The sequence below is a fragment of the Lissotriton helveticus genome, chromosome 7 (assembly GCF_964261635.1).
Source record: "Lissotriton helveticus chromosome 7, aLisHel1.1, whole genome shotgun sequence".
NCBI lineage: Eukaryota > Metazoa > Chordata > Amphibia > Caudata > Salamandridae > Lissotriton > Lissotriton helveticus.
In genome coordinates, this window is record NC_136068.1 from 385,532,481 (window position 1) to 385,557,267 (window position 24,787).

Genomic DNA, 24,787 nt, shown 5'->3' on the forward strand with positions numbered 1-24,787 from the left:
AGCCTACCTCCCCCTCTAGGCTGTTTCATGAATATGACTGGTACTCTGGATACTCGGACTGCGCATACTGGTACATCTGCGATGTAACGTGCTGTGTTGCAGCAATAGGCTGCTGTACTGTAACTGTCTGTGGTGCATTCTGTGACTGAGGAGTCTGTGAAACTTGTTCTTGTCTTGGCGGACGTGGTCTTTCTTTAGTCTTACCAGTAGCTATGTTGTGTTTCAGAACTGCACACTCGTTTATAAAATGACCTGGCTGTTTACAATAATTGCAGGTCCCTTTAACGGGAGCCGCAGGATGACTGGCTTGATTCGGACCCCTCTTCTGACTGTCTTGAGGAATAGATTGTGCAACTAGCACTTTCATTTTCGTGTCTTTCATACGTTTTCTTTCGTGTTCTTGCTCTTCTCTGATTCTATTCTGGTGATACTGGAGCATCTGGAGCATCTGGGACGGAGTATTTGCTTGCCAGGTGCTTTCGACTTTCAAAACTCGATTTTTAATCTGTGGACTTGAATTCTCGACTAATTTGGTAACGAAAAGATGAGGGTATGACTCACTACTTGTCTTGAGACCACTGTTAATACTGAAACATTTCTCAAATCTAGAATAAAAATCACTAATATCCTCATCTTGTTTCTGTTTACAGGCTGAGATTGCATCCCAGTCTTCTTTCCTAGTTGTCAATAATCTGGGTAAAACTTGAATCAATAATTCTGGTAATTCTTTACATTTATCTCCAAGACCGGTACCTGGTACTCGTGCCTTGTCTTCAGCTTCTAGAGCTGTCCAATCGATCTTTTTCTCTCCCACCTCCCATTCTTTTTCTTTTAACTTTTCATACACCCCTGCGGGTAGCAGAACCTTTAACATTTTAATGATATCTGGGTAGGTGTATTCTCCCATACGGAGCATGTCTTTTAATTCTCTATGGAACCCCGCTGGATCTTTGTCATGACAGGGAATTAATTTCTTCATTTCAAGGAGTTCCATCTTTGATATCGGAGTGTATACAAACACTCGTTGCATTACGCCACCCGCCCCTTGGACTGGGTGGACTTCTCGTAGCGGATTCTGTCTGTCTATGTAGAATGGTTTACTTTCTGGGGGTGAGACATGAACAAAATGCGGGTTCAAGAACGTTCTATACTTGTGGCGCTGTTCTAGAATGACACTAATTAAATCGGTACCTAGACCTCTCCATCTGTACTGGAGTAACTCGTTCAGGATATCATGTAACGGGCCTGGATCAGAATGTTGACCCTCATACAGGGTAATGAGGTGCTGGATCATATACATACCCACCAGTCGTTGCTCGGCTGGAGGCAGTTTCAGAAACATTTGTGCCACTATTTCGTCTGGAAAAGTGGTAGAATCAGTAATCCATCGGACTGCTGATCGGGCTAGTTCTTGTTCGTGCATGGTACTTAATTCGCTATAACCGACTCGTAATTTCAGGATGTGATCGGTAGCTTGAAATACTTGTTCTAGAGAGCGAGGCTCTCGTGCTGGATGATGAAAAATAGACTTAGGTTCTGGACGTAAATGGCGATCTGGAAATCTGGATTTTCCTACATACGCTATTCTGGCGGGATTCTCGTCTTCCTCTTCAGGATCAGAGATACTTTCTTTCTCGCTTACTTGTGCTGTTTTACGCTGTTCGTGTAACCTTATTATTTCTTTACGAATTTTCTTGTACATACTTTCCATGGCACTAATGGTCTTGTGCTTACCCTCGGCTATATTATCACTCCACCTTGTTAGGATTCTCATTTCGGCGGGATCTTTAGACGGGTAATCTTGTTCTCTTATTAGACAATTGATCAGGAACTTTAATATCATGAGCTGAATCTCGGCTTTCCTTTGAGACATAATCTCGCCAATACTTTCTGGATCATCCCCTGTACGGATGAAACGATATATTCTGTCTAGATCTTCTTTCATATTTGGTAAGGTGACTAGATACTCGGTCACCCTTCTTACGCGTACGGAATATAAAACCATATTATACTCGCCTGGGACTGTGTCATAAACACATTCGGCAAGGGCTTGTCTGATTTCTGTAACAGACTTATTACTTTTAGGAGTACGCTGTGATGCTTGAGCATGCAATTCGAGTGCTGATAAACGCTTGTGTGGCGGCGGGGTTTGAGGAGGACCTCCTCCTGCGGCCCCTATACTAGAATCATCGACTGACATTCTTCGTGCTTGCAGGGTCGGTAATTGTAACGTGGGCTGAACTTGTATGGCAGGCTGACCCGGGGGTACCGTAACAGGTACTCCGGTGTCTGGAGGAACGGGAAGTGCCTGATTTACAGGGACAGGTGGAGCGCGAACTGGATTTGCATATTCTGGAACTGTGTCGTCCAAATAGGACGAAATAAAAATATCAGCTGCGGTCGGTTTGTGACGTAGCTTGGTCGGAACTAATGGTGGCGGGAAATTACTGGGTGCCTCTGGGGTCGCTTTTGGCAAGCCTTCGGCAAGGAGAGGATACATACCCTTAATAAGGGCATGCCTCTGTCTGTCTGACTGTTCGGCTTTGACTTGTTCACCTATCTCGATTAATTCTCTTTCTTGGGCTCGTTCTTGGGATTCTCTACTTAACTCTGACTTTCTGACTTCCTTTTCCGTTCTTCTATGCGCTTCCTTACGCCATAACTCGATGGCATCTTTCTGTGACTGTCTGGCTTTCTTTTTCCATAATGCTTCTTCTACTCGCATGATACATTCGGCATCCCATGTACCCGATACGGGCCATCTATACTTTTCTTCTAACTGTTTGGTATACTCTACCCATAAATCTAGATACAATATGGCGCTTATGCCATGTTTCTGATACATAAAGTGACCTGGACTGTCCCTAGGCGGAACAGGAACTGCTGCTTCCAGCAGACCCTTTCTAGTTTTTAACTGACGTAACTTGGAAAAGAGCGGCATTCTAAACTTGAATCGGAACACAATACAATACACGAAAAACAATAACAATTGGGAAAACAATTCAGGCATACCACGATATTGGAAATACATTAAACAACATTATAAATAACAGTTCGAACAGAATACTACCTGAAAAAACTGAAAACAGAAACAGAACAGAATTCTCGAGAACGGAACAGACTAGAGTTACTGGATGCACTGCTGTAACAGTACGGAACATACCGGTCCCATAAAGGAACACATCAAGACCCGTATCCACCTAGGTGAACACTTCGTTTGTGGGCTTGGGTACCACCAACCCACGGACCAGAGTCAATTTAGACTGACCCTGTCTAGACACTACCCCAGCAATGGTACTCACCGGGCAGCACGGAACGGAAGGCCTCGGACGGGACTGGACTACGACGACGAACTTCAGACTTCGGACTTCAATTACGGGTGGACCTCCGGATACCTCGGACCTTGGACTCTCGGCTTGGGCTCTGGTCGGGACTCGCCGCGTTCCTCCACCGTCTCGTTCGGATGCTGGACCGCCTCCTCCGTCTCCTCCGTGGGCCTGAGGGATACTTGAGCAGAAATATCTGCCACTGCGCAGAAGAGTTCCGTCACGACTGCAGAGGGTCAGGGGGTCGGCGTGGCTTCACCGACGCGTGGGGAAAGGGCAAGTCCCTATTCGGGCGCCATTATGTGGTAAATAAATAAATAATACCCTATTTTTGACTAGACTTATAGCATAACAGATAGCTCAATAAATAAGAGTCAAGATTCGAGGTAGTAGGAGTTTCTGCAGGTTTATTACAGCATAAGGACAGGATCAGGACAACCTGCATAGGGTGACCCAGCAGAACAAAAGGATCCCAGCAGCTGCTGGGGCTGGGTCTGGGATGAGCGCGCTCACATTTAATAACAAAACATTGACTTATATACATAGCGCAAACACATAGCAGTACATTGCAGTAGGCGTAGCAGTGGGTGGAGTAGAAGGCGTGACGCGTAGCAGTCGCGAGAGATAACAGGAATAAGAGGTGTAACTGGGAGTTTACTTAGACATGTGATGCAGAACGTAACAGAATATGTCATGAATGGGCGGAAACATTGGAGGGGGCTACCTAGGGAGCCGGGACCTCTAATCTAATGGTGCGCGAAAACTAACAATGACGTGCTACTAGGAGAAGCTGGGGGCTACGAACTCTGTGCTAGGAGCAGAGACTAGAGTCTGGAGGGTCGGAGCGACATGTACCTAAACCCTATCTGGTATCTAATGTTTAGGGAACATGTTGATATAAACTAGAAGTCATGAGGGGAGAGGCTAACTTGATTCTAAGACTGGACCATGCATTATTCTACATGTAGTGCGTGAAGAATATTAAATGACTATTAAATACAGTACTTCTCTAACATGGAGACGAGAAGGCTAGACAATGACGGAAACTATTGATGCAGTTCAGTAGCTTAGGAATGCAGAGGAGGAGGGCTGAACTGATAGCAGGAACTATAACATACTTTTGGCAGACTCAGAGGCAGAGCCGGGGTGCACCGGGCACTGCGAGGCAGGAAGTAAGTGAAGGGTCGAGGATACAGGTGGGGGCTGTATCGCTCCTCAGCGAGGCTTTCAGGAGACAGGAGCTGAATCTGTGGTCCGGGCCCTTTTGAGGCCTGGAAACGGAGACTTTATAATTGAATAACGTGCACACTGAGAAACGTGGCAACATTACTTACATAGGCCTGATATTCGTAGTATTCACGAGGACTGGAAACTATCATACTAGAGGTGGACACAACTGTAATTGCGTCTTTAATCAGAAATGGGGAATAACATATGCATATTGATCATGCACACATAACATATGATGGATGAGGCGTAGGGACACAGAACATGGCAAAATTTACTTTTCCACAATTCTGGTAAGATAGGTCAGTGAGTTTTACACCACTGCAAAGACCTGTATGTAAATTACAAAGTATACATTTTAATCACTGTAAGACTATCTCAAACTTACATTTTTCTGAGAGTGAAGAAAAGAGCACCAGTAGTATGGTGATTAACTAACTAAGCACAAATCAAGTGTGCTTTATTATACATATTCATTATTAGGACCATTATACAAGTAGATATAAAAAATACCAATATTGAACATCCAGGACAAGTTATTTTACTTGAATGCCTTTGTAAGAAATTGGCTTACTAGCTGAGGGGGTGAAACCCTAGTCAAGCAGTAACCACAATTCTCTGTTTGGAGGAAGTCACAAGCAACTAAACTAACGTGTTCAAACCTTTTGTAAAGTGAGACACAACACAAGAAAAATCCTACACCAATTTAGAACATAGAGAACAATTCAACAAATAATTTAAAACCAAAATGCCAAAAGTCCAATCAGTAGAACTGGAGATATGCAATATTAAAGATTTAAGTGAAAATAGCACCAAAAAGCACAAAGAATGAACTATGGTTTTCTGTTCACGCCGGATCGGGACAAACTCACAAGTTTAGGCCGACTGTAATGGAGTGTGGGCCTGCTGCAGGGACTCGGTTAGGCCAACTGAACAAAAGTACCTTAACTACTGGTTGCTGACAGGTGCAGAGTGCTACGTCGAGGATGCACCGTGCAGCAGTGATTCCTAGAAGCTGCAAAGCTGCGATGTGAGGTACTGCGTTGTTGTTGCGGATGCTGTCGACGAAGGGGCTTGCAATGCGAAGTCCTGAGTCAAGATGCGTCACTCATGGCCTGGTTCCGAAGAAGCTGCAAGACTTGCAGTGCTACATTGTTGAGGATGCCGTCAACGAGGGGCTCGCAATGCAAAGGTCTGTGGTGAGGATGAGTCACACAACGACGGTTGCTGGAGTGCTGCGGGCGGCAATGTGTAGTCCTGCACCGGGGTTTGGGCATGCAGTGGTCCCGCTGCAGAGCTTGGGAAGCGATGCATTGCACTGCGGCTCTGACATGAAGTTTTGGTGAGATGATGCATTGCAAAGCAGCTCTGATGCACTGATTCTGCTGGTATCACAGTTGGGGTGGCAGAGCTCCTTCAGGCCCACTTCCAATGGTCCAGGGCTGTGGTGGCATGCTTTAGGTGGGTCAGACTCACAGCTGTAAAAGTCCGGGTACTGGGTGGAAGATGGGGCAAGCCTGTTCTGTCCCTGAAACTTCTGATCAGGAGACCAGCCAACTAGCCTTTGGAGTCACTCTGGTGGTCCTGGGTTCAAAAGGGAAGTCCAGCCCTTCTTACTCAGTCAGGAGGGCAGCAGGGCAGCAAGGCAGGAGGGAACAGAAACACCTGGAAAAACAGAGTGGCAATCCTTAACAACAGTCTTCTTCTGAGTCTTCCACAGGTCCAGATGTGTACTGTTGAGCTGGGATCAGAGGTCCAATATTTATATCTGGTGCCCACTTTGAAATATGAGAAGCTGCCAAAGGATTCTACCCCACAGAGGTACTTGGAATTACCTGCCTCTCCTCCGTGGCCCTAGTTTGTATGGGGTCACAACAGACTAGTGCCAAACCCTTTGTGACAGATATTACCTCTTGTTAACTCAGAGTGACCCATCCTGCCAACACCTAGCTTCTCTTTATCTCTCTGTCTAGGAGCAATACACAAAGACCAACTGCCAACTACACCTAGTTGTGTAACCCAGGATACAGGCAGCACACATCAAATGCTTGGGATAAGAAAATCCTACTTTACCATTTAAGCGGGCTTTAAATTATAATTTTTAGACATCAAACTGGACCTGTCTACCTGCTCCCAATTGAAATTTAATACTTATTAAATGTAATAAGGAAACAGCATGCTATCCTACGAGAGAGGTACGCCTTAAATTAATTTAAGAGTTTTTCATTACCAGGACATGTAACACTTAAAGTAGATGTCCACATTTTTTAATGCACTCCACTCTGCCCTCTGGGCTGTTCAGGGCCTACCCTAGGGGCGACTTATATGTATTAAAAATTAAATTTGGGCCTGACAAAAGGGTTATTTGCCAGGTCGAAATATCAGTTTAACTCGTTCTCCGCGGGGCTAATTCCCCCGCAGCGCGGGGGGGAGGGGTGCCGCGCGCGGCGCCGCGGTACTCATGACGAGCTCATCTTGTCATGAGGCACAGTGGAGCTGTGCTCATGACGATCTGAGCTTGTCATGACTCCGCCCACTTAATGGAACGCCCCACACAGGAGGGGAATTATCCCCGCGTGGGCGTTCCACAGCAGTTATGACGAGCTCAGCTTATCATGAGCACAGCTCCATTGTGTCTCATGACGAGCTGAGTTCATCATAAGTGCCGAAGGAGTTACAAATTCACACACAGGATGCAGTGGGAGGACTAAGATATGTTTGCAGGGATGCTGAAGTGGATGGCACAATAAGTGCTGCTGCCCCACCAGTAGCATTTAATTTGCAGGCCCCAGGTATATGCAGTACCACTTTACTAGGGACTTAAAAGTACATTAAATATGCCAACTGGGTGTGAGCCAATTCTACCATGCTTAACCCCTTCCATGCGTCGGACGGCCGTCCGACGTCACGGTGGGCGTGTGCGGACAACGGCCGGGGGCCGTCCGAACCACGCCCACGCCATAAATCACCCGCACCGCGGCGGAATTTTCGCCGCGGTCAAGGGGTTAAAGGACAGAGCACAAGTACTTTAGGACTTGTTAGAACTGATAAATTGGAAAGAGTTCTAAGGCCAACAGAAACATGATCAGCAAAATAATTAAGGTGTGAAGGCAAAACGGTTTTGGGAAGACCATCCTAAGGCTGACAGGTCTAACATCCTTCAAACCACAGTACAGCATATGATCTGCTATTCATGTGGTCTCTTGTTATTCAATACATATGTTGTACGCCACTTTCTTAATCTGGCCACCATTTTAAAAGTTTTTGGATCTGTTTTCCTTGGGATAAGAGCTGTTGTGCTAGTTACGTGTACCAAAATTGTGTAATAATATTGCGCAAAACACAATCGCTCATTGGTGTGAACCCCATGCATGAAACAGCTGAAAAGCAAACTGTAAACCCCTATTAAAAAATACATAAAACAAATCCAACCTCTGTTATGTTCAGCTCAGCGGTGAATTGTTGGGAGACTGCTTATGTATGACATTTCTGTAGTTTCAGTATGCATAGGCGTGACATTCTGCTGCCAAACGTGTGACACTTTGCACGACACTTTCCCCCAAGTAAATCTAAGAAGAACTAGTATTTGATTGCCATGAAGAAAACAGTCATTGAGGGTAGACACAGGTGACACAATTCCACACCTCACACCCCACTAAAGTGCAAAGCTATGGTTAACCTTAGGGGCCACCTGTTCTTGCAAGTATTGCTACTGCCAGCATGTTACCTGAGGAGGCGATCATGGTGCACAGCATCAGGTGAAGTACATGACGGCAGGCTGGGGCCTGGACACCTAACTTAAATCCGAGCGTCAGTCCAGAGTAGAAGGAAAGGGCCCAAATTAGTAACAATGGGCCGAACATAGTGCCAAGTGGCTGAAACTGCTGAGCACCTATAAATCCACAAAGGCACTGTGCCAAGCAGAGCAAAACTATGTTCAGTCCAGCGACCCCTCATGGTCGACCAGCAGCAGGCTCCCCATTTCAACACTAAGAGGCTAGATGCTCCACTGTGAGAAGTTGGCCTGATGTGCAGTGTTCACTATTCTAGTGATCACTATATATCAGTCCAAACAACCCTTATTGATGATTGGTTGTAAGTCAACCTTATAGACCAGCTATCCTAGTAGCATGGATACGAGCAGTCTAAGGCTAAGACTCTAGAGGGCGTGTTAAGCCAGCTGTTTTACCATCACATTACCCCTTGAACACCCAGTGAAAGGACACCACACAAGTGTTATGAAAATAAACAGTGTATTTATTAGAATCACAACAACCCTGTACTCTTTATGAGGACAGGGTGCTAGGCACACAACAAAACTCTTACGAAAATACTTTTAAGTTAGCACGTTACACAAATGCCCGAGGGGCACGAAAAACCATATACGCTAAAAGTGGAATGCGAATTACTAGCAGGTAAGTAACAGTTCTAATAGGCTTTGGAATCGCTAGGACTGGACTAGGGAATCGTTAGATTACTACTAGGAGGCCTAGGGGACTCGGGTGCAGAGTGTGCACTCTCACGCGGGATGCGGGACAAAGTCTATGGAAGCTAGAATTCACAAAGTTAGTGTTCACGGGCGAACCCGACCTGGTAGGGAGAAAATGACAGTGGATCCTGACCCTTGGATAGTGAGGCTATGCTGGGACACCGGAGTGCCGAAGTTACCTAGCCCAGGGGCTGCAGCTGCATAGGTCTGAAAAGACGTCGGGGATCTCGTTGCCGGACCAGGAGCCTGGAAGGAAGAAGTTGCTGGCAGGCGACCAGTGAAGGAAAGTTCGATGGATCCAAGCCTGGATCAAGGAAGAAGAAAACCTGAAAGCAGAGGGGACCAAGTTCTTGAATCACTAGCCAGTGATTAAGTGGGCACCAGGATGGCACCGGGCGAAGTCACCGCAGTCAGGTGAGTGGGCGCTGCTGGGCTCTGCAGTCTCTCGGACCAGGAGGCGTTGTCGGCGACCAGGATGGAGGTGCGAGCTGTCCCACGAAGGATGAAGTCGTTGGCGTCGAAGTTACCCAGGATTGGGCAACAAGCCTTGGCTAATTCAAGCCCACGCGGTGGACTCAAAATGGCGTCTTGAGTGGACCAGGAGGGTCCAGGGTGCTCCTCTTCTGGGAGGGAGCAAGGGCCAGTCTGGAGCAACCAGACCAGCAGCAGAAATGTCGTCGGGCATCGTCAGGAAGGCCACAAGCCAACGGGCTAGTAGCCAAACAACGCGGTGAGCAGCGGAAAGCAGAAGGGCCCCTCGCAGATCGTGGAGATGCTGGGGGGCTGCACTTCGGAGCTGGAGCTGCTCAGAGTCGGGGCTTCTCGGACCCCAAAGCACTCACCAGTAGATTACTCGGCGGGCTTGCTGGAAAGAAGTCGTGCAGTCTTGCAGATGGCCGGTCCCTTGAGGTCTCGTCGCACCCACGGTTCTCAGCTGTGCTGTAGAGGTGGGTAGAGGTCAGAGGTGCCAGGGAAGCCGGGTCTCGTCGAGCTGGGCAGTCGGATTCCGGAGGAAGGACGTGCAGCAGACCGCAGTGTTCTTAGATGGTGCCTGCGGATGCAGGGTGACTACTCCTTAGTCACAAGGGAGAAATCTTAGGAAGAAGTCTTGAGTTCCTTTCGCAGAAAGTAGTTTCAGGATTCAAAGATGATCTGATTTGGAAGGGGGCCAGTCTCTACCTTTATCCTGTAAAAAGGGGCTGGCACGCGACTAAGTCCTGCCCTATGGGTGGGACTAGGAGGGGGGTGGTTACACCCACTTCCTTGGCGGGCTTTTCCCCAGCACAGGGTCTGGAGTGACCCTGGAACTGGTTCCAGCCGGCCTATGCACAGTGAGCACCGGGGTGCTACTTGCAGTCACCTTCCTCTAAAGCCCTGCCTACCTACAATACACAAAACCCTGTCTGGGACGGTGCTGGCACCGCCCCTGGCAGGAAACCCTTTGTCCTTATCTCCTGCTCTGGGAGGACTCCCAGCAGCAGGAGGGCAGACTTGTGTCTCGGTGGCAGCATCCATTTTGTGAAATGCTAAGGCTCTGTCTGACTTTTACCCGGGTTATAGGTTACAGGCATGTCGTGTCCCTCTAGAAGGGTGGAATGCTAACCCCGTCGCCAGAATTGGCGAGGGGTTAGTATTCCAATTCGTATGACACCTTACTCGACATGTTTTGATAAAGCGATACCAGAGTTGGCACATAACCGCGAGGATTATAATGCACTTAAGAGTATATGGTATGCGATATCATGGAAACGGCTAAGGGATGGATCCCGAACGCCGCAGACAGGCTCAGCTCATGCTAGAGCACCATCTCACACGATTCCAAGCACTCTGCCTTCAGGATTGTTAAGGCCTGCTATAGGAGTGACTGATAGGAGATCTGTGTGTCCATTTTAGGGTTAGATATAGGTATACTATATCTAAAGCAAAGGGTGAGTACACCACCTTGCCCCAGCTGTCGTGCAGCCAGTTGTGTCAGTTTTAGTTAGTCAATCCAGGGGTGGCACAATACATGCTTCAGCCCCTGGGAGACTTCTGGGTGCACCTCAGCCCTGGGTACAGGGACTTGGAGAGGGCCCAGTGCCAATTCAGTACCTAAGTACAATTTGGATAGAGAGAACAGCTAGGCTGTGGGTCTGATTAGCAGGCCCACAGCCAGGGAAAGTCGTAAACCAGTGCAGCAAAAAGCAAAAATCTGGGTGATCATAGGATTGCAGACCCTACTCTCCTACATGACCCCCCCCCCAAACTTTGGGACAATAAACTAACCTTGACCAGGTGAGTCTTCTTGCTCTAAGTGGAAATACCTGGAGAGCCCATCAGCATTGCTGTGATCAGTCCCAGGTCTATGCTCCACTGTAAAATCCATCCCCTGTAGGGAAATGGACCACCTAAGCAGTTTGGGGTTTTCACCCTTCATCTGATTTAGCCACAAGAGGGGCTTATGGTCTGTCTGAATGGTGAAGTGAGTGCCAAACAAGTAGGCCCTCAGCTTCTTCAGGGCCCAGACCACAGCAAAGGCCTCCCTCTCAATAGCTGACCAATTTTTCTCTCTGGGTGTCAACCTCCTGCTAATGAAAGCAATAGGCTGATCATTACCATCAAAATTCAGTTGAGACAGAACAGCTCCCACACCCAACTCAGAAGCATCTGTTTGGACAATGAATGGCTTGGAGTAATCTGGACTCTTGAGGATAGGTGCTGTGCACATGGCCTGCTTTAGGTCATTGAATGCTTTCTGACAGCTTGCTGTCCACTGAACTTTCTTTGGCATCTTCTTGCTTGTCAGGTCATTAAGGGGGGTCACGATGGACCCATAATTTCTGACAAACTTCCTATAGTACCCAGTCAGGCCCAAGAAAGCTCGAACCTGAGTCTGGGTGATTGGAGGAGTCCAGTCCTTGATGGCCTGTATCTTACTCTCCAGTGGCTGAACCTGGCCTCCACCTACAAGGTGGCCCAGGTATACAACCTGTGACTGCCCTATCTGGCACTTTGTGGCCTTGATAGTGAGGCCTGCCTTTTGCAGGGCCTCTAACACTTTCCTCAGGTGGACCAGGTGATCCTCCCAGGTGGAGCTAAAGACAGCAATATCGTCAAGATAAGCTGCACAGAAGTCATCCAGCCCAGTGAGGACTTGATTCACCAACCTTTGGAAGGTGGCAGGTGCATTTTTCAGTCCAAAGGGCATTACCACAAATTGATAATGCCCTCCAGGGGTAGAAAATGCTGTCTTAGGTTTGGCTTCCTCAGCTAACCTGATTTGCCAATACCCAGCTGTCAAATCAAATGTGCTTAAGAAGTTGGCAGAAGCCAATCTATCTATAAGCTCATCTGCTCTTGGTATTGGGTGGGCATCAGTCTTAGTGACTGCATTGAGGCCTCTGTAGTCTACGCAAAACCTCATCTCTCTCTTACCACCCTGGGTGTGAGGCTTTGGCACTAGAACTACTGGGCTAGCCCAAGGGCTATCTGAGGGCTCAATGACTCCCAGTTCCAACATTTTCTGCACTTCAGTTTTTATGCAGTCTCTAACATGATCAGGCTGTCTGTAGATTTTACTCTTGACAGGCAGACTGTCTCCAGTGTCAACATCATGGGTACACCAATCAGTTTGGCTGGGTGTCAGAGAGAACATATGTCGAAAGGATTGCAGAACTTGCCTGCAATCCTGTTGCTGATGTTCAGTGAGGCTGCCACAAAAGACAACACCATCAACTGACCCATCATCAGGATTCTGAGTGAGCAGGTCTGGGAGAGGGTCACTCTCTTCCTCCTGTCCCTCATCTGTGGCCATGAGCAAGCTCATGTCCTTCCTGTCAACATATGCTTTGAGCCTGTTAACATGGAGCACTCTGAGAGGGCTCCTGGGAGTTCCAAGGTCCACCAAGTAGGTAACCTCTCCCTTTTGCTCAATGATGGTGTGGGGCCCAGACCATTTGTCTTTCAGAGCTGCTGGGGCCACTGGCTCCAGCACCCACACCTTCTGTCCTGGCTGGTACACAGTCAGTACAGCCTTTTGGTCATGCCAAGCTTTTTGAAGTTCCTGGCTGGCCTCAAGGTTTTTAGATGCCTTTTCCATATACTCAGCCATCCTGGAGCGGAGACCAAGTACATAGTCCACTATGTTGGTTGCAGGCTTTTTGAGAGGTCTCTCCCATCCTTCCTTCACCAAACACAGGGGTCCTCTTACAGGATGCCCATACAGAAGCTCAAAAGGGCTGTAGCCAACCCCCTTCTGTGGGACCTCTCTGTAAGCAAACAAGAGGCAGGGGATCAGGACATCCCATCTTCTCCTAAGAGGTTCAGGTAGTCCATGAATCATCCCTTTCAGGGTCCTGTTGAATCTCTCAACAAGCCCATTGCATTGTGGATGATAGGGTGTGGTGAACTTGTAGTTCACACCACACTCTTTCCACATGGCAGTCAGATATCCTGACATGAAGTTTGTACCTCTGTCAGAAACGACCTCCTTAGGGAAACCCACTCTGGAGAACACTCCAACTAGGGCTCTTGCCACTACAGGGGCTGTAGTGGTCCTAAGGGGAATAGCCTCAGGATACCTGGTGGCATGGTCCACCACCACCAGTATAAACTTGTGTCCTGATGCTGTCTGGGGTTCCATTGGACCAACAATGTCAATCCCCACTCTTTCAAAGGGAACCCCCACCACAGGTAGTGGTATAAGGGGGGCCTTTGTTGTGCCACCTGACTTACCACTGGCTTGGCAAGTGACACATGAGCGACAAAACTCCTTGGTATTCTCATTCATATGGGGCCAGTGAAAGTGTGAGACAAGCCTGTCCCAAGTCTTTGTCTGACCTAAATGACCTGCAAGGGGAATCTCATGGGCCAAGGTGAGAAGGAAACCTCTCAGAGACAAGGGGATGACCAGCCTCCTGGTTGCACCAGGCTTGGGGTCTCTTGACTCAGAGTACAGGAGTCCATCTTCCCAGTATACCCTGTGGGCACCTGTGGCATTCCCTGCAGCCTCAGCAGCAGCCTGCTGTCTGAGGGGTTCAAGGGAAGGGCAGCTCAACTGTTCCTTCCCCAGGTCTGCTCTGGAGGGTCCCCCTGAGCCCAGAAACTCAACTTGATCAAGTTCAAGCTCTTTAGGCTCAGTTTCCCTCAGCTCTTCTAGATCAGCCTCCTCAGAGACTTGATCCTCAACCTGGGGCAAGGGGGAAGGCAAAGCCTTACCCTTACTGCTCTTCTTCTTGGGAGGTGTCTGGTCCATAATTTCAGGATCCAGCACCTGTTCAGTGGGGCATCTTCTGGCCTGTGACCTAGTCACAGCAAGCACATGTGCTGGCAAGCCTAACATCTCCATGTGAGTCCTCTGCTCCACTTCTGACCATTGTGATGACTCCAAATCATTGCCCAACAAACAATCAACTGGGAGGTCTGAACTGACTACAACTTTCTTTTGTCCCTTCACTCCACCCCAGGAGAAAGCTACAATTGCCACACTATGACTAGTAGTGACATTGCTGGCATTGGTCACCAGGAAATCAGTACCTGGCATGATCTGTCCAGGGTCCACAAAGTTAGGTGTCACCATGGTGACACTGGCACAAGTGTCCCTATAGGCCTGAGCCATTTTGCCATTAATCAAAGGTGTCTGCCTGTATTTGCCCAAAGTATTGGGACTTATTTCAGGGGACATATCCATATCCCCTGTACAGACAAGGACAGCCTGAGTGAGTGTGCCAACTAAGTTGTCAGACCCCTCAGTACCCAAGGTTAACCCAACTAATGCCTTGGGAGTGACACTACCACTACTGACTGTACTAGGGGGTGCAGTTGCTTTAGGAGCTGTAGTGGCAGGAGTTTGTCCTCCTCCTCTTTTGGTGCACTCACTAAACCAGTGAGATTTACTTTTGCAGTACTGGCACCACCTTTTTGACTGGCCTTCTTGAGTCTTCTTTTTCTGGGAAGCCTGACCCCCACCCTCTTTGGTTTGTTGGGGACCTGGTGAAGACTTCTGGTCATTTTGCTCATTCTTAACATTACCCTTCTGGTCTGCTTTCTTCTGACCACCCTGGTTCTGGTTCTGGTTCTGCTTGATCCTTGTCCTGACCCATTTGTCTGCCTTCTTTCCCAATTCTTGGGGAGAGGTCAGATCTGAATCAACAAGGTGCTGGTGCAGCAACTGGTTCTGACAATTGTTTAAAATTTGTTCTCTCATCATTAGATTATACAATCCTGTGTAATCTGTAACCTTGCTACCCAGCAACCAGCCCTCCAAAGCCTTAGTGGCACAATCCACAAAATCAGACCAGTCCTGAGACTGAGTTTTCTGGGTGTCTCTGAACAGCAACCTGTACTGCTCAGTGGTTAAACCAAACCCATCAACCAGTGTATTCTTCAGGACCTGGTAATTGTTAGCATCCTCCACTCTTGTAGTGAGGAGCTTATCTCTACCTTTACCATCAAAGGAGAGCCACAGTATAGCTGCCCACTGACTCTGGGGAATGTTCTGCACAGTGCAGGCCCTCTCCAGAGCAGCCATCCATTTCTGGATGTCATCCCCTTGCTTAAAGGGGGGCACTATTTTAGTCAGGTGTTTAGTATCTAAACCCTTCTCTCTATCTCTTGGGAGATTGCTGCCACCAGTGGGAGCTAGCCCACTCATCTGCTGCTCTCTTGCCAGGGCAAGCTTCTCTTTGGCCAGGGCAATTTCTTCCCTTTCAATCCTCAGTTCAGCTTGTCTCATCCTAGCCTCATGCTCCCTTCTCTGAGGGGAAGTAAATCTCCTCTGTGGAGGATTCCTTCTCCCCTGAGAAGAGGCATTAGAGTGCAGAGATCTATTGGAGTCCCTAGAAAGAGATCTATCTCTCCTAACTCCAAGGTTAGGCCCACTTCGGGTTAGTACTGGGGGGCCCCCAGATCCTAGCCCAAGTAAGTCTAAGTTGGTCCTAGTTAGCCTTCTGACTACCTCAAGACCCTTGTCTACCTCATCCCCAGAGAGTACCTCCTCATCCTCCTCCTCAACTGCTGAGTCAGTGTTGGGGAGGTCTGGATCCCCAGAGGTTCCCTCTAAGGCTGGCATGCTCTCATGTAACTGAGAGAGCTTTCTGGCATCATATGTCTCTAAGAGACCTATCAGAAAGGGAAGGGTGGGGTTAGACCCCTGCTTCAGTTTCCTGGAGACACAGAGTTGTCTCATCTCCTGAAAATTGAGAGCTGCATATCTTGAAGTGACCTGTGGAGGGTCAACACTGACCAGGGGAGTCTCAGTAGAGTCCCCCTGAGTCGACATGCTTTTCTAGTGAGGTGTAAGTGGTGCACTTACCTACACTATATGTTTGCCTACTGATCCCTTGCTAGAGTTGTAGTTTAGGGTGTGCTAGGCCCTAGGAGCTACAACAGCTGGTTCAGTAGAACTCAGAGTATTCTAAGCTAAGTTATATGTACCTTTAGTACTTATGTGATCTTTCACAAGATATTCTTAGGGCATGTGTGGTAAAACAACAGCAAGCTCAAATCCCAACCGCTGCTCACCAATGTGAGAAGTTGGCCTGATGTGCAGTGTTCACTATTCTAGTGATCACTATATATCAGTCCAAACAACCCTTATTGATGATTGGTTGTAAGTCAACCTTATAGACCAGCTATCCTAGTAGCATGGATACGAGCAGTCTAAGGCTAAGACTCTAGAGGGCGTGTTAAGCCAGCTGTTTTACCATCACATTACCCCTTGAACACCCAGTGAAAGGACACCACACAAGTGTTATGAAAATAAACAGTGTATTTATTAGAATCACAACAACCCTGTACTCTTTATGAGGACAGGGTGCTAGGCACACAACAAAACTCTTACGAAAATACTTTTAAGTTAGCACGTTACACAAATGCCCGAGGGGCACGAAAAACCATATACGCTAAAAGTGGAATGCGAATTACTAGCAGGTAAGTAACAGTTCTAATAGGCTTTGGAATCGCTAGGACTGGACTAGGGAATCGTTAGATTACTACTAGGAGGCCTAGGGGACTCGGGTGCAGAGTGTGCACTCTCACGCGGGATGCGGGACAAAGTCTATGGAAGCTAGAATTCACAAAGTTAGTGTTCACGGGCGAACCCGACCTGGTAGGGAGAAAATGACAGTGGATCCTGACCCTTGGATAGTGAGGCTATGCTGGGACACCGGAGTGCCGAAGTTACCTAGCCCAGGGGCTGCAGCTGCATAGGTCTGAAAAGACGTCGGGGATCTCGTTGCCGGACCAGGAGCCTGGAAGGAAGAAGTTGCTGGCAGGCGACCAGTGAAGGAAAGTTCGATGGATCCAAGCCTGGATCAAGGAAGAAGAAAACCTGAAAGCAGAGGGGACCAAGTTCTTGAATCACTAGCCAGTGATTAAGTGGGCACCAGGATGGCACCGGGCGAAGTCACCGCAGTCAGGTGAGTGGGCGCTGCTGGGCTCTGCAGTCTCTCGGACCAGGAGGCGTTGTCGGCGACCAGGATGGAGGTGCGAGCTGTCCCACGAAGGATGAAGTCGTTGGCGTCGAAGTTACCCAGGATTGGGCAACAAGCCTTGGCTAATTCAAGCCCACGCGGTGGACTCAAAATGGCGTCTTGAGTGGACCAGGAGGGTCCAGGGTGCTCCTCTTCTGGGAGGGAGCAAGGGCCAGTCTGGAGCAACCAGACCAGCAGCAGAAATGTCGTCGGGCGTCGTCAGGAAGGCCACAAGCCAACGGGCTAGTAGCCAAACAACGCGGTGAGCAGCGGAAAGCAGAAGGGCCCCTCGCAGATCGTGGAGATGCTGGGGGGCTGCACTTCGGAGCTGGAGCTGCTCAGAGTCGGGGCTTCTCGGACCCCAAAGCACTCACCAGTAGATTACTCGGCGGGCTTGCTGGAAAGAAGTCGTGCAGTCTTGCAGATGGCCGGTCCCTTGAGGTCTCGTCGCACCCACGGTTCTCAGCTGTGCTGTAGAGGTGGGTAGAGGTCAGAGGTGCCAGGGAAGCCGGGTCTCGTCGAGCTGGGCAGTCGGATTCCGGAGGAAGGACGTGCAGCAGACCGCAGTGTTCTTAGATGGTGCCTGCGGATGCAGGGTGACTACTCCTTAGTCACAAGGGAGAAATCTTAGGAAGAAGTCTTGAGTTCCTTTCGCAGAAAGTAGTTTCAGGATTCAAAGATGATCTGATTTGGAAGGGGGCCAGTCTCTACCTTTATCCTGTAAAAAGGGGCTGGCACGCGACTAAGTCCTGCCCTATGGGTGGGACTAGGAGGGGGGTGGTTACACCCACTTCCTTGGCGGGCTTTTCCCCAGCACAGGGTCTGGAGTGACCCTGGAACTGGTTCCAGCCGGCCTATGCACAGTGAGCACCGGGGTGCTACTTGCAGTCACCTTCCTCTAAAGCCCTGCCTACCTACAATACACAAAACCCTGTCTGGGACGGTGCTGGCACCGCCCCTGGCAGGAAACCCTTTGTCCTTATCTCCTGCTCTGGGAGGACTCCCAGCAGCAGGAGGGCAGACTTGTGTCTCGGTGGCAGCATCCATTTTGTGAAATGCTAAGGCTCTGTCTGACTTTTACCCGGGTTATAGGTTACAGGCATGTCGTGTCCCTCTAGAAGGGTGGAATGCTAACCCCGTCGCCAGAATTGGCGAGGGGTTAGTATTCCAATTCGTATGACACCTTACTCGACATGTTTTGATAAAGCGATACCAGAGTTGGCACATAACCGCGAGGATTATAATGCACTTAAGAGTATATGGTATGCGATATCATGGAAACGGCTAAGGGATGGATCCCGAACGCCGCAGACAGGCTCAGCTCATGCTAGAGCACCATCTCACACGATTCCAAGCACTCTGCCTTCAGGATTGTTAAGGCCTGCTATAGGAGTGACTGATAGGAGATCTGTGTGTCCATTTTAGGGTTAGATATAGGTATACTATATCTAAAGCAAAGGGTGAGTACACCACCTTGCCCCAGCTGTCGTGCAGCCAGTTGTGTCAGTTTTAGTTAGTCAATCCAGGGGTGGCACAATACATGCTTCAGCCCCTGGGAGACTTCTGGGTGCACCTCAGCCCTGGGTACAGGGACTTGGAGAGGGCCCAGTGCCAATTCAGTACCTAAGTACAATTTGGATAGAGAGAACAGCTAGGCTGTGGGTCTGATTAGCAGGCCCACAGCCAGGGAAAGTCGTAAACCAGTGCAGCAAAAAGCAAAAATCTGGGTGATCATAGGATTGCAGACCCTACTCTCCTACATCCACTAATTCAAAAGCGCACAGTTGTAGTAGGAGCAGGCTGGGAAGCCAGGAGCAAACACATGAGTGCAATGGTGGCCTACAGTGGTCGTTTTTAGGTCGAGCAGACCTACTCTCAATGCGTGAGCATTGAGAGTGTCTGCTTCAGACCTTATGTGGCCCGTATTTAGGAGAGTGGACAGCTACCAGACGCGCGCTTTGACGATGTCAGATTTCACCTCGGGAGCGAGCGTCTGGTAGCTGCGCATGCGCGAATCAAATCCCTTGCTCACACACACACACAGGCAGCCCCTACCCCTCTGCATGCACGCACACACACACACACAGGCACGCGCATGCACACGCAGGCATACGACACACATACAGGCACACATACAGGCACACTATCCCCTACCTCGCATTCTCTCTCAATCACACAGTCACGCATGCGCACACACATTCCCACACGCACACACGCGCGCACACACTCCCCCTCCCCCTCCCCTCCCAGGCATACACACAGGCACGCACGCACTTCACTTCAGCCCTGGGCCCCACTCACCGACTGCGCTCTTCCGGCGGGCTCCTCTCGCGCTCCGCGCCTCACGGCGCGTCTCGTCTCCTCTTCACAATCGGGGCTCCCTCAGGTCCGAGGAGCCCCGCAACAGACGGCACACTCCTCCTTCTCCCCGGCCCCCTCCTGGGGACCCGGGCTGATTCGGACAGGCAGGGCGCTCCATGCGCCGGCAGCTCGCGGACCTCGGGAGGCGGGACTTCCGGTCGGCCGCGACCGGATTGGCCGGCCGGCCAAGAGCTTCCGGGTCGATTTTTGTGATTATAGGGGAGCCGTGTTTTAATTCCTTCTGCAATCATGGAAGCCTGTCACTTCTTCTTTTTCGACTTGTATAAATAGTGAGGGCAAATCTTGACTGCAAAGATGGGGCTTGACTGAAGGTGGGGAGTTTATTTGAAGGAAGAGTGGTCATTTCCTGTGTATTGCTCAGTGAGCTATGCACGTTGCTTTAAATGGAATTTATCTGGTGTGACGTGGACCCTCACTGGAAGGCTGAGCAGCCTTCTGGGAGCTGCATTTTGGATTCTCACTAGTTCCCAAAGTATGGGTGCTCTAAGGTAAATTAGTGCCGTCGTCCACATTCTTCAGTTGGTAGCTGCGCGGGATGCCATCTCGGCCGGTGCAACTCTCCAGCCGCTGGTACTCTGAGCTCTTTTCTCCTGCCCAGGGAAAAAGTACTGCTGTACACATCCCTTAATCGTGTATGTGTGCGCGGCAGTACAGCGACTCCCCTCTGTGCACTTCTGCTGTCGCTCTGTGCAAGTGCCCGGATACCCATAACTGATACTTTCACCATGTTAATCAACCCCTCTGCATCCTAGTTTTGTTTACATTATTAAAGTGTGCCTACATGCTCGTGCTTTCGGTAAAAAAGTATCACTGATTAAAGGTTTTGCGCATGACCTGGTGCCACTTGAGAGCTATGAAGTCCTACGTAGGCATCGGACTAGACGGTAATCGGACATGGCTCCAACACGCATATACGCACACAGTATTTCTTACACACAGCACCTCCATCTCCAGCCTCGGATGCTAACTAAAGATGTATTGGCGGGAGTGGTCCACTTATGCTTTGCGTGAGGCATGTAGAACATTTAATTCACCAACAGTTTTTCATTAGATAGCTGCTCTTTTATAGGACATTGCTAACTTTTCTTAAAATTTAAAGAACAGGTGAATGACCAGGGAAGACCATGCACCCATTCTGGAAGTGCTCTAAATGCGGGCACAACTTCACTTAGATTTTCTGTTGTGTAGGAGTAAATGGCTTACATTTCGTTTTACTTGCAGATCAAGCACTTTTTTAAATAAGCATTGCCATAGGCAATAGAACTCGCATTAGGAAAGTGTAAGCTATTGGCTTTGTGAATAACAATGCTATTAATGTATATATTTTCAAAGCCAACACATATTAGAAAAATGTGTCATTTACAATACCAATAGCTCACACTTTCCTAATGCGAGACCTATTGCATTGCAAATGCTTGTTTAGAAATGGGACAAACACAGCCGAGTAGACTTAGGGTTGCCAATTTACCAAAAGGAAAGAACCAGCCATTTGTTCATGTTTTGAAAGTCTGCAAAGCCCAGACATGATACATAAACAAAAGTCCATATAAAATCATTCCTATTCATTTTTAACTGAGTGATGGATCATCAAGGCAGCACTAGATCACGTTTTAAAGCGTGTTCTTCTTATATGTGCAATTGTAAAGTATCTATTGATAAAGGGAAGAAATACCGGATTTTGGTGATTTTTATGTTACATGACTCGGACGTTAATGTACTAGTTACGTCGGCCAGGTGGAAACCTTAAGAGCAGTATGGCCATGTAAACTAAATAAAAGAAACCCAAAATGGACCTCAGAAAGATGATGCAAAAAAAAGACAGCTTGCAGGACGTAGTTACACAGTCGCTCACTTTTAGAACAGTACATCACTCATCACCATCACTCTCGGCTTAATTTCGGTACTGTTTGTTTCCCTCTGTCTCTTCTGCAGCTTTCCGCTCCTCTTTCACCAGGAGCTGGTGGTGCCCCTTTCCCACAGTCTTTACTTGCACTCCTTATCACCATCTTTACTGCTGCTGAAGCGAGGGGAGAACCATGTGATTGTTCTCCCTATGGCACTACAAAAACATCCTGTGCCCACTCAAAAACCTTTGAACAGTATACTGTGAGTTGTCATGCCACCTTGTATCTAAATAATCAAAAGTGTAATTTCATCTGGCCAAAGAGTGATGTGGACAGCAATACTAAAATGCTTTAGTATAACCCCTGATGCGTAGTACTTTGCAGTGCTCCAATTTTGCTGTATCAGGATTTCTATCACATCAGAATGGAATTGCTCTGACAACAGTTGTGGATAGAACAGGGAATATATTTGTGTACTGGCAATGACAATCCGTTGCAAATAAAAAGTGTTATATATTTGGAGTCCTTACAACTGCAGTGAACAGAACAAGAAGAAAGAGATCATGCACTCACTTAATGTGACAGAAGAAGTGGAGTGAGGTTTGCAGCCACGAGGGGAGTCATCGGGGTCCCACAGCTCATCTGTATACACTGGTAGGGTCTCTACCTCTGACAGGGACGTGCATCACACTATGCGGGGGGGCTGAAGGGGGAGATTCACAGAGAGCTTTAAGGGGATTGGTCTGCGCCCTGCCCACCATCACAGAGCGTCTCCAAGACCACCTCCCAGGTTTCATAAATTGGGGGTTTTCTGAAACCTTTCACCTCCTCTCTATGTAGAGCTGCACTCTCCACCTGTGCCCAGGCCATCATGGATAACACCCATTCAGAAGTGGCAGGGGGGTTTCTGCCTTCTATTTACGGGTGGTCGGCCGCTTTGCCAATATAAGGGCCAGGTCCGTGAATCGTGTCGCTATCCTGTTTTTCTTAGAGCAACGACTGAGACCCAACTGACAAATCTCCAAGGTGTAGTCCACAGTGGTAACCATGAATCGTGTCAGGTGTGTAGTGACACCCCTTCAATATTCTGCCAGCAATGGGTAGAACCAAAACATATGCCTATACAAGGCTCAAAGGCTATATACAATACATAAAATTGCATGAATTTAAAATGAGCATTGCGGGACACTAGAGCAGGATAATATAAAATTGCCTGCCATTCTTTGTGCAATTATGTTCCAGGTCTGTATCCCAGTGCTGGCGCAGTGCGGTTAGAGGGGTGGTTGTGCATGTGCATCGAGAGTTAGCCAGCCACTGAGTCAGATGGCTACCCGTATCCCCATTACGTGCAAGTTTTGCATAGTGAGATGCTGCAGGGACTCATGCTGTATGTCTCCCCAGAATTTTCCCAAAATAGATTCCTTTATGCTTAAACTAGCTCCGGGGGGTCAATGCCTTTTTTTCTGCAGAGCGCCTTGAGACCGTCCCGGTGATAAGTGCGCTATACAAGAGTATTTGACATTGACATTGACAATTGACCCAACACTCGAACAAGGGAAGCATGCAAGAGGAATTGACCCGAATTCACCTGGTGGAAGCTCAGCGTCAGCTAGTAGATCCTCTATGGGTGAGGGCCCCATCTAGATATAAGTTGCCTACACTGTGTAGTCCCACCTCATGTCAGGGTTCCAGATACCCTCAGGAGGTCTACGTATGTTCCTGCGGCATATCCAAGTAGTGAAGTGCAGGGGTGCAAGGTATAAGTCAAGGGGTAAGAAATAAGGTCCTGCAAAAGCATCGGCATGCAACCCAAAGGAGAAGTGCGCCTGGTACTGGCGCTCTGGTGAGAGGATGAGAAATGTTTAGCAACCGTTCTAGATACCATTGGGGGAGGAGTGTTGCTGTGTCCTCCAAATTACAGCTATCAAACCAGCACACCACATGCTGCGGCTGTGAAGTCAGGTAACACTGTTTGAAGTTAGGTACACTAAGCCTGCCGCACTCCACCGGGACATACAGCTTAAAAAGTGCTACTCTGCGGCATGTATTGTGCCATATAAAATCATCCATCAAGGGTTCTAAAGAGGAAAAGAAGGGTCTATGTCCAAATTGGGAAGATTAGGAACATAGTACAGTAATCTTGGTTGTACAACCATTTTTGTTAGGGTTACTCTTCCTGCAACCGATACCAGCAGAGTTTGCCAGAATGATATTTGCGCCCGCGTAGCAGTGACATATGTTTACACAGTGTGTTGTAAAGAAGTTACCTTATATTTCCCCATGAAGTTGTCTTCATCATTATCATCATCATCCTCACTTGCTTTCCCCCGAAGAAGATTGAAAATAAACAGCCAGTCTTCAAAGTTGTCAAACGCTGACTCCAGGTCTGAATTATAGATCTAGAATAAAGCAGCCATAGTGTCATAGTGTACAAAGGTCTCCTTTCAATATACATTTTCATAAGAAAAAACATGAAAAGACTAGCAGAGACTGTGGGCAAAATCTACACCTCAGCCCACGTCTTACATTCATTTTACATAAATCCCGATTATTACAAAAGGCTCAATTGCCCTCCTGGTAAAGAACTGACAGGAGAACAGCACATCCCTCTCAAACGGGAAACATCCTTTACAACGTAATTTTTACAACGCACTACCATTACGACGCAACTTTTACAACGCAAGTTATTACAACTAATTGCGCTGGAGGGCGCTCTAGGATAGGGAATAGTTTAATTACTATCCAACACCTTCCCTACTATCCACGGGGACTGGAGTTAGAGTAGTAAAATAAACTATTCACTATCCAGCGCCCCCCAACACAAGTCGTTGTAACGACTTGCGTTGTAAAACCTGCGTCGTAATGGCATGCATTGTAAAAGCATGCGTTGTAGTGACATACATCCCTCAACAGAATGGGACTATAGTCTCAATGCCAGAATGGTGAAGAACTTTCAGTTTCTGCTCTTTTGTTTTACAAATTGTGGTACTCATACATAAATATGCATCTCCACACACACAGGTCTATGTTGTTGTGGTAAGGGTTGCAGAGGCGTGAGGAGTATGGCTA

The 24,787-nt window shown here is 48.2% G+C and overlaps 1 protein-coding gene across 1 annotated transcript in view; it reads right to left on the minus strand.

Annotated features, from left to right (window-relative positions):
- Window positions 1-24,787, minus strand: part of LOC144768501 (fer-1-like protein 4) — a 936,890-nt gene that overhangs the window by 181,801 nt on the left and 730,302 nt on the right. Inside the window, exon 34 of the mRNA XM_078652210.1 lies at window positions 23,986-24,117. Coding sequence (XP_078508336.1) covers window positions 23,986-24,117 — 132 coding nt within the window. The remainder of the gene's footprint in view (window positions 1-23,985; window positions 24,118-24,787) is intronic.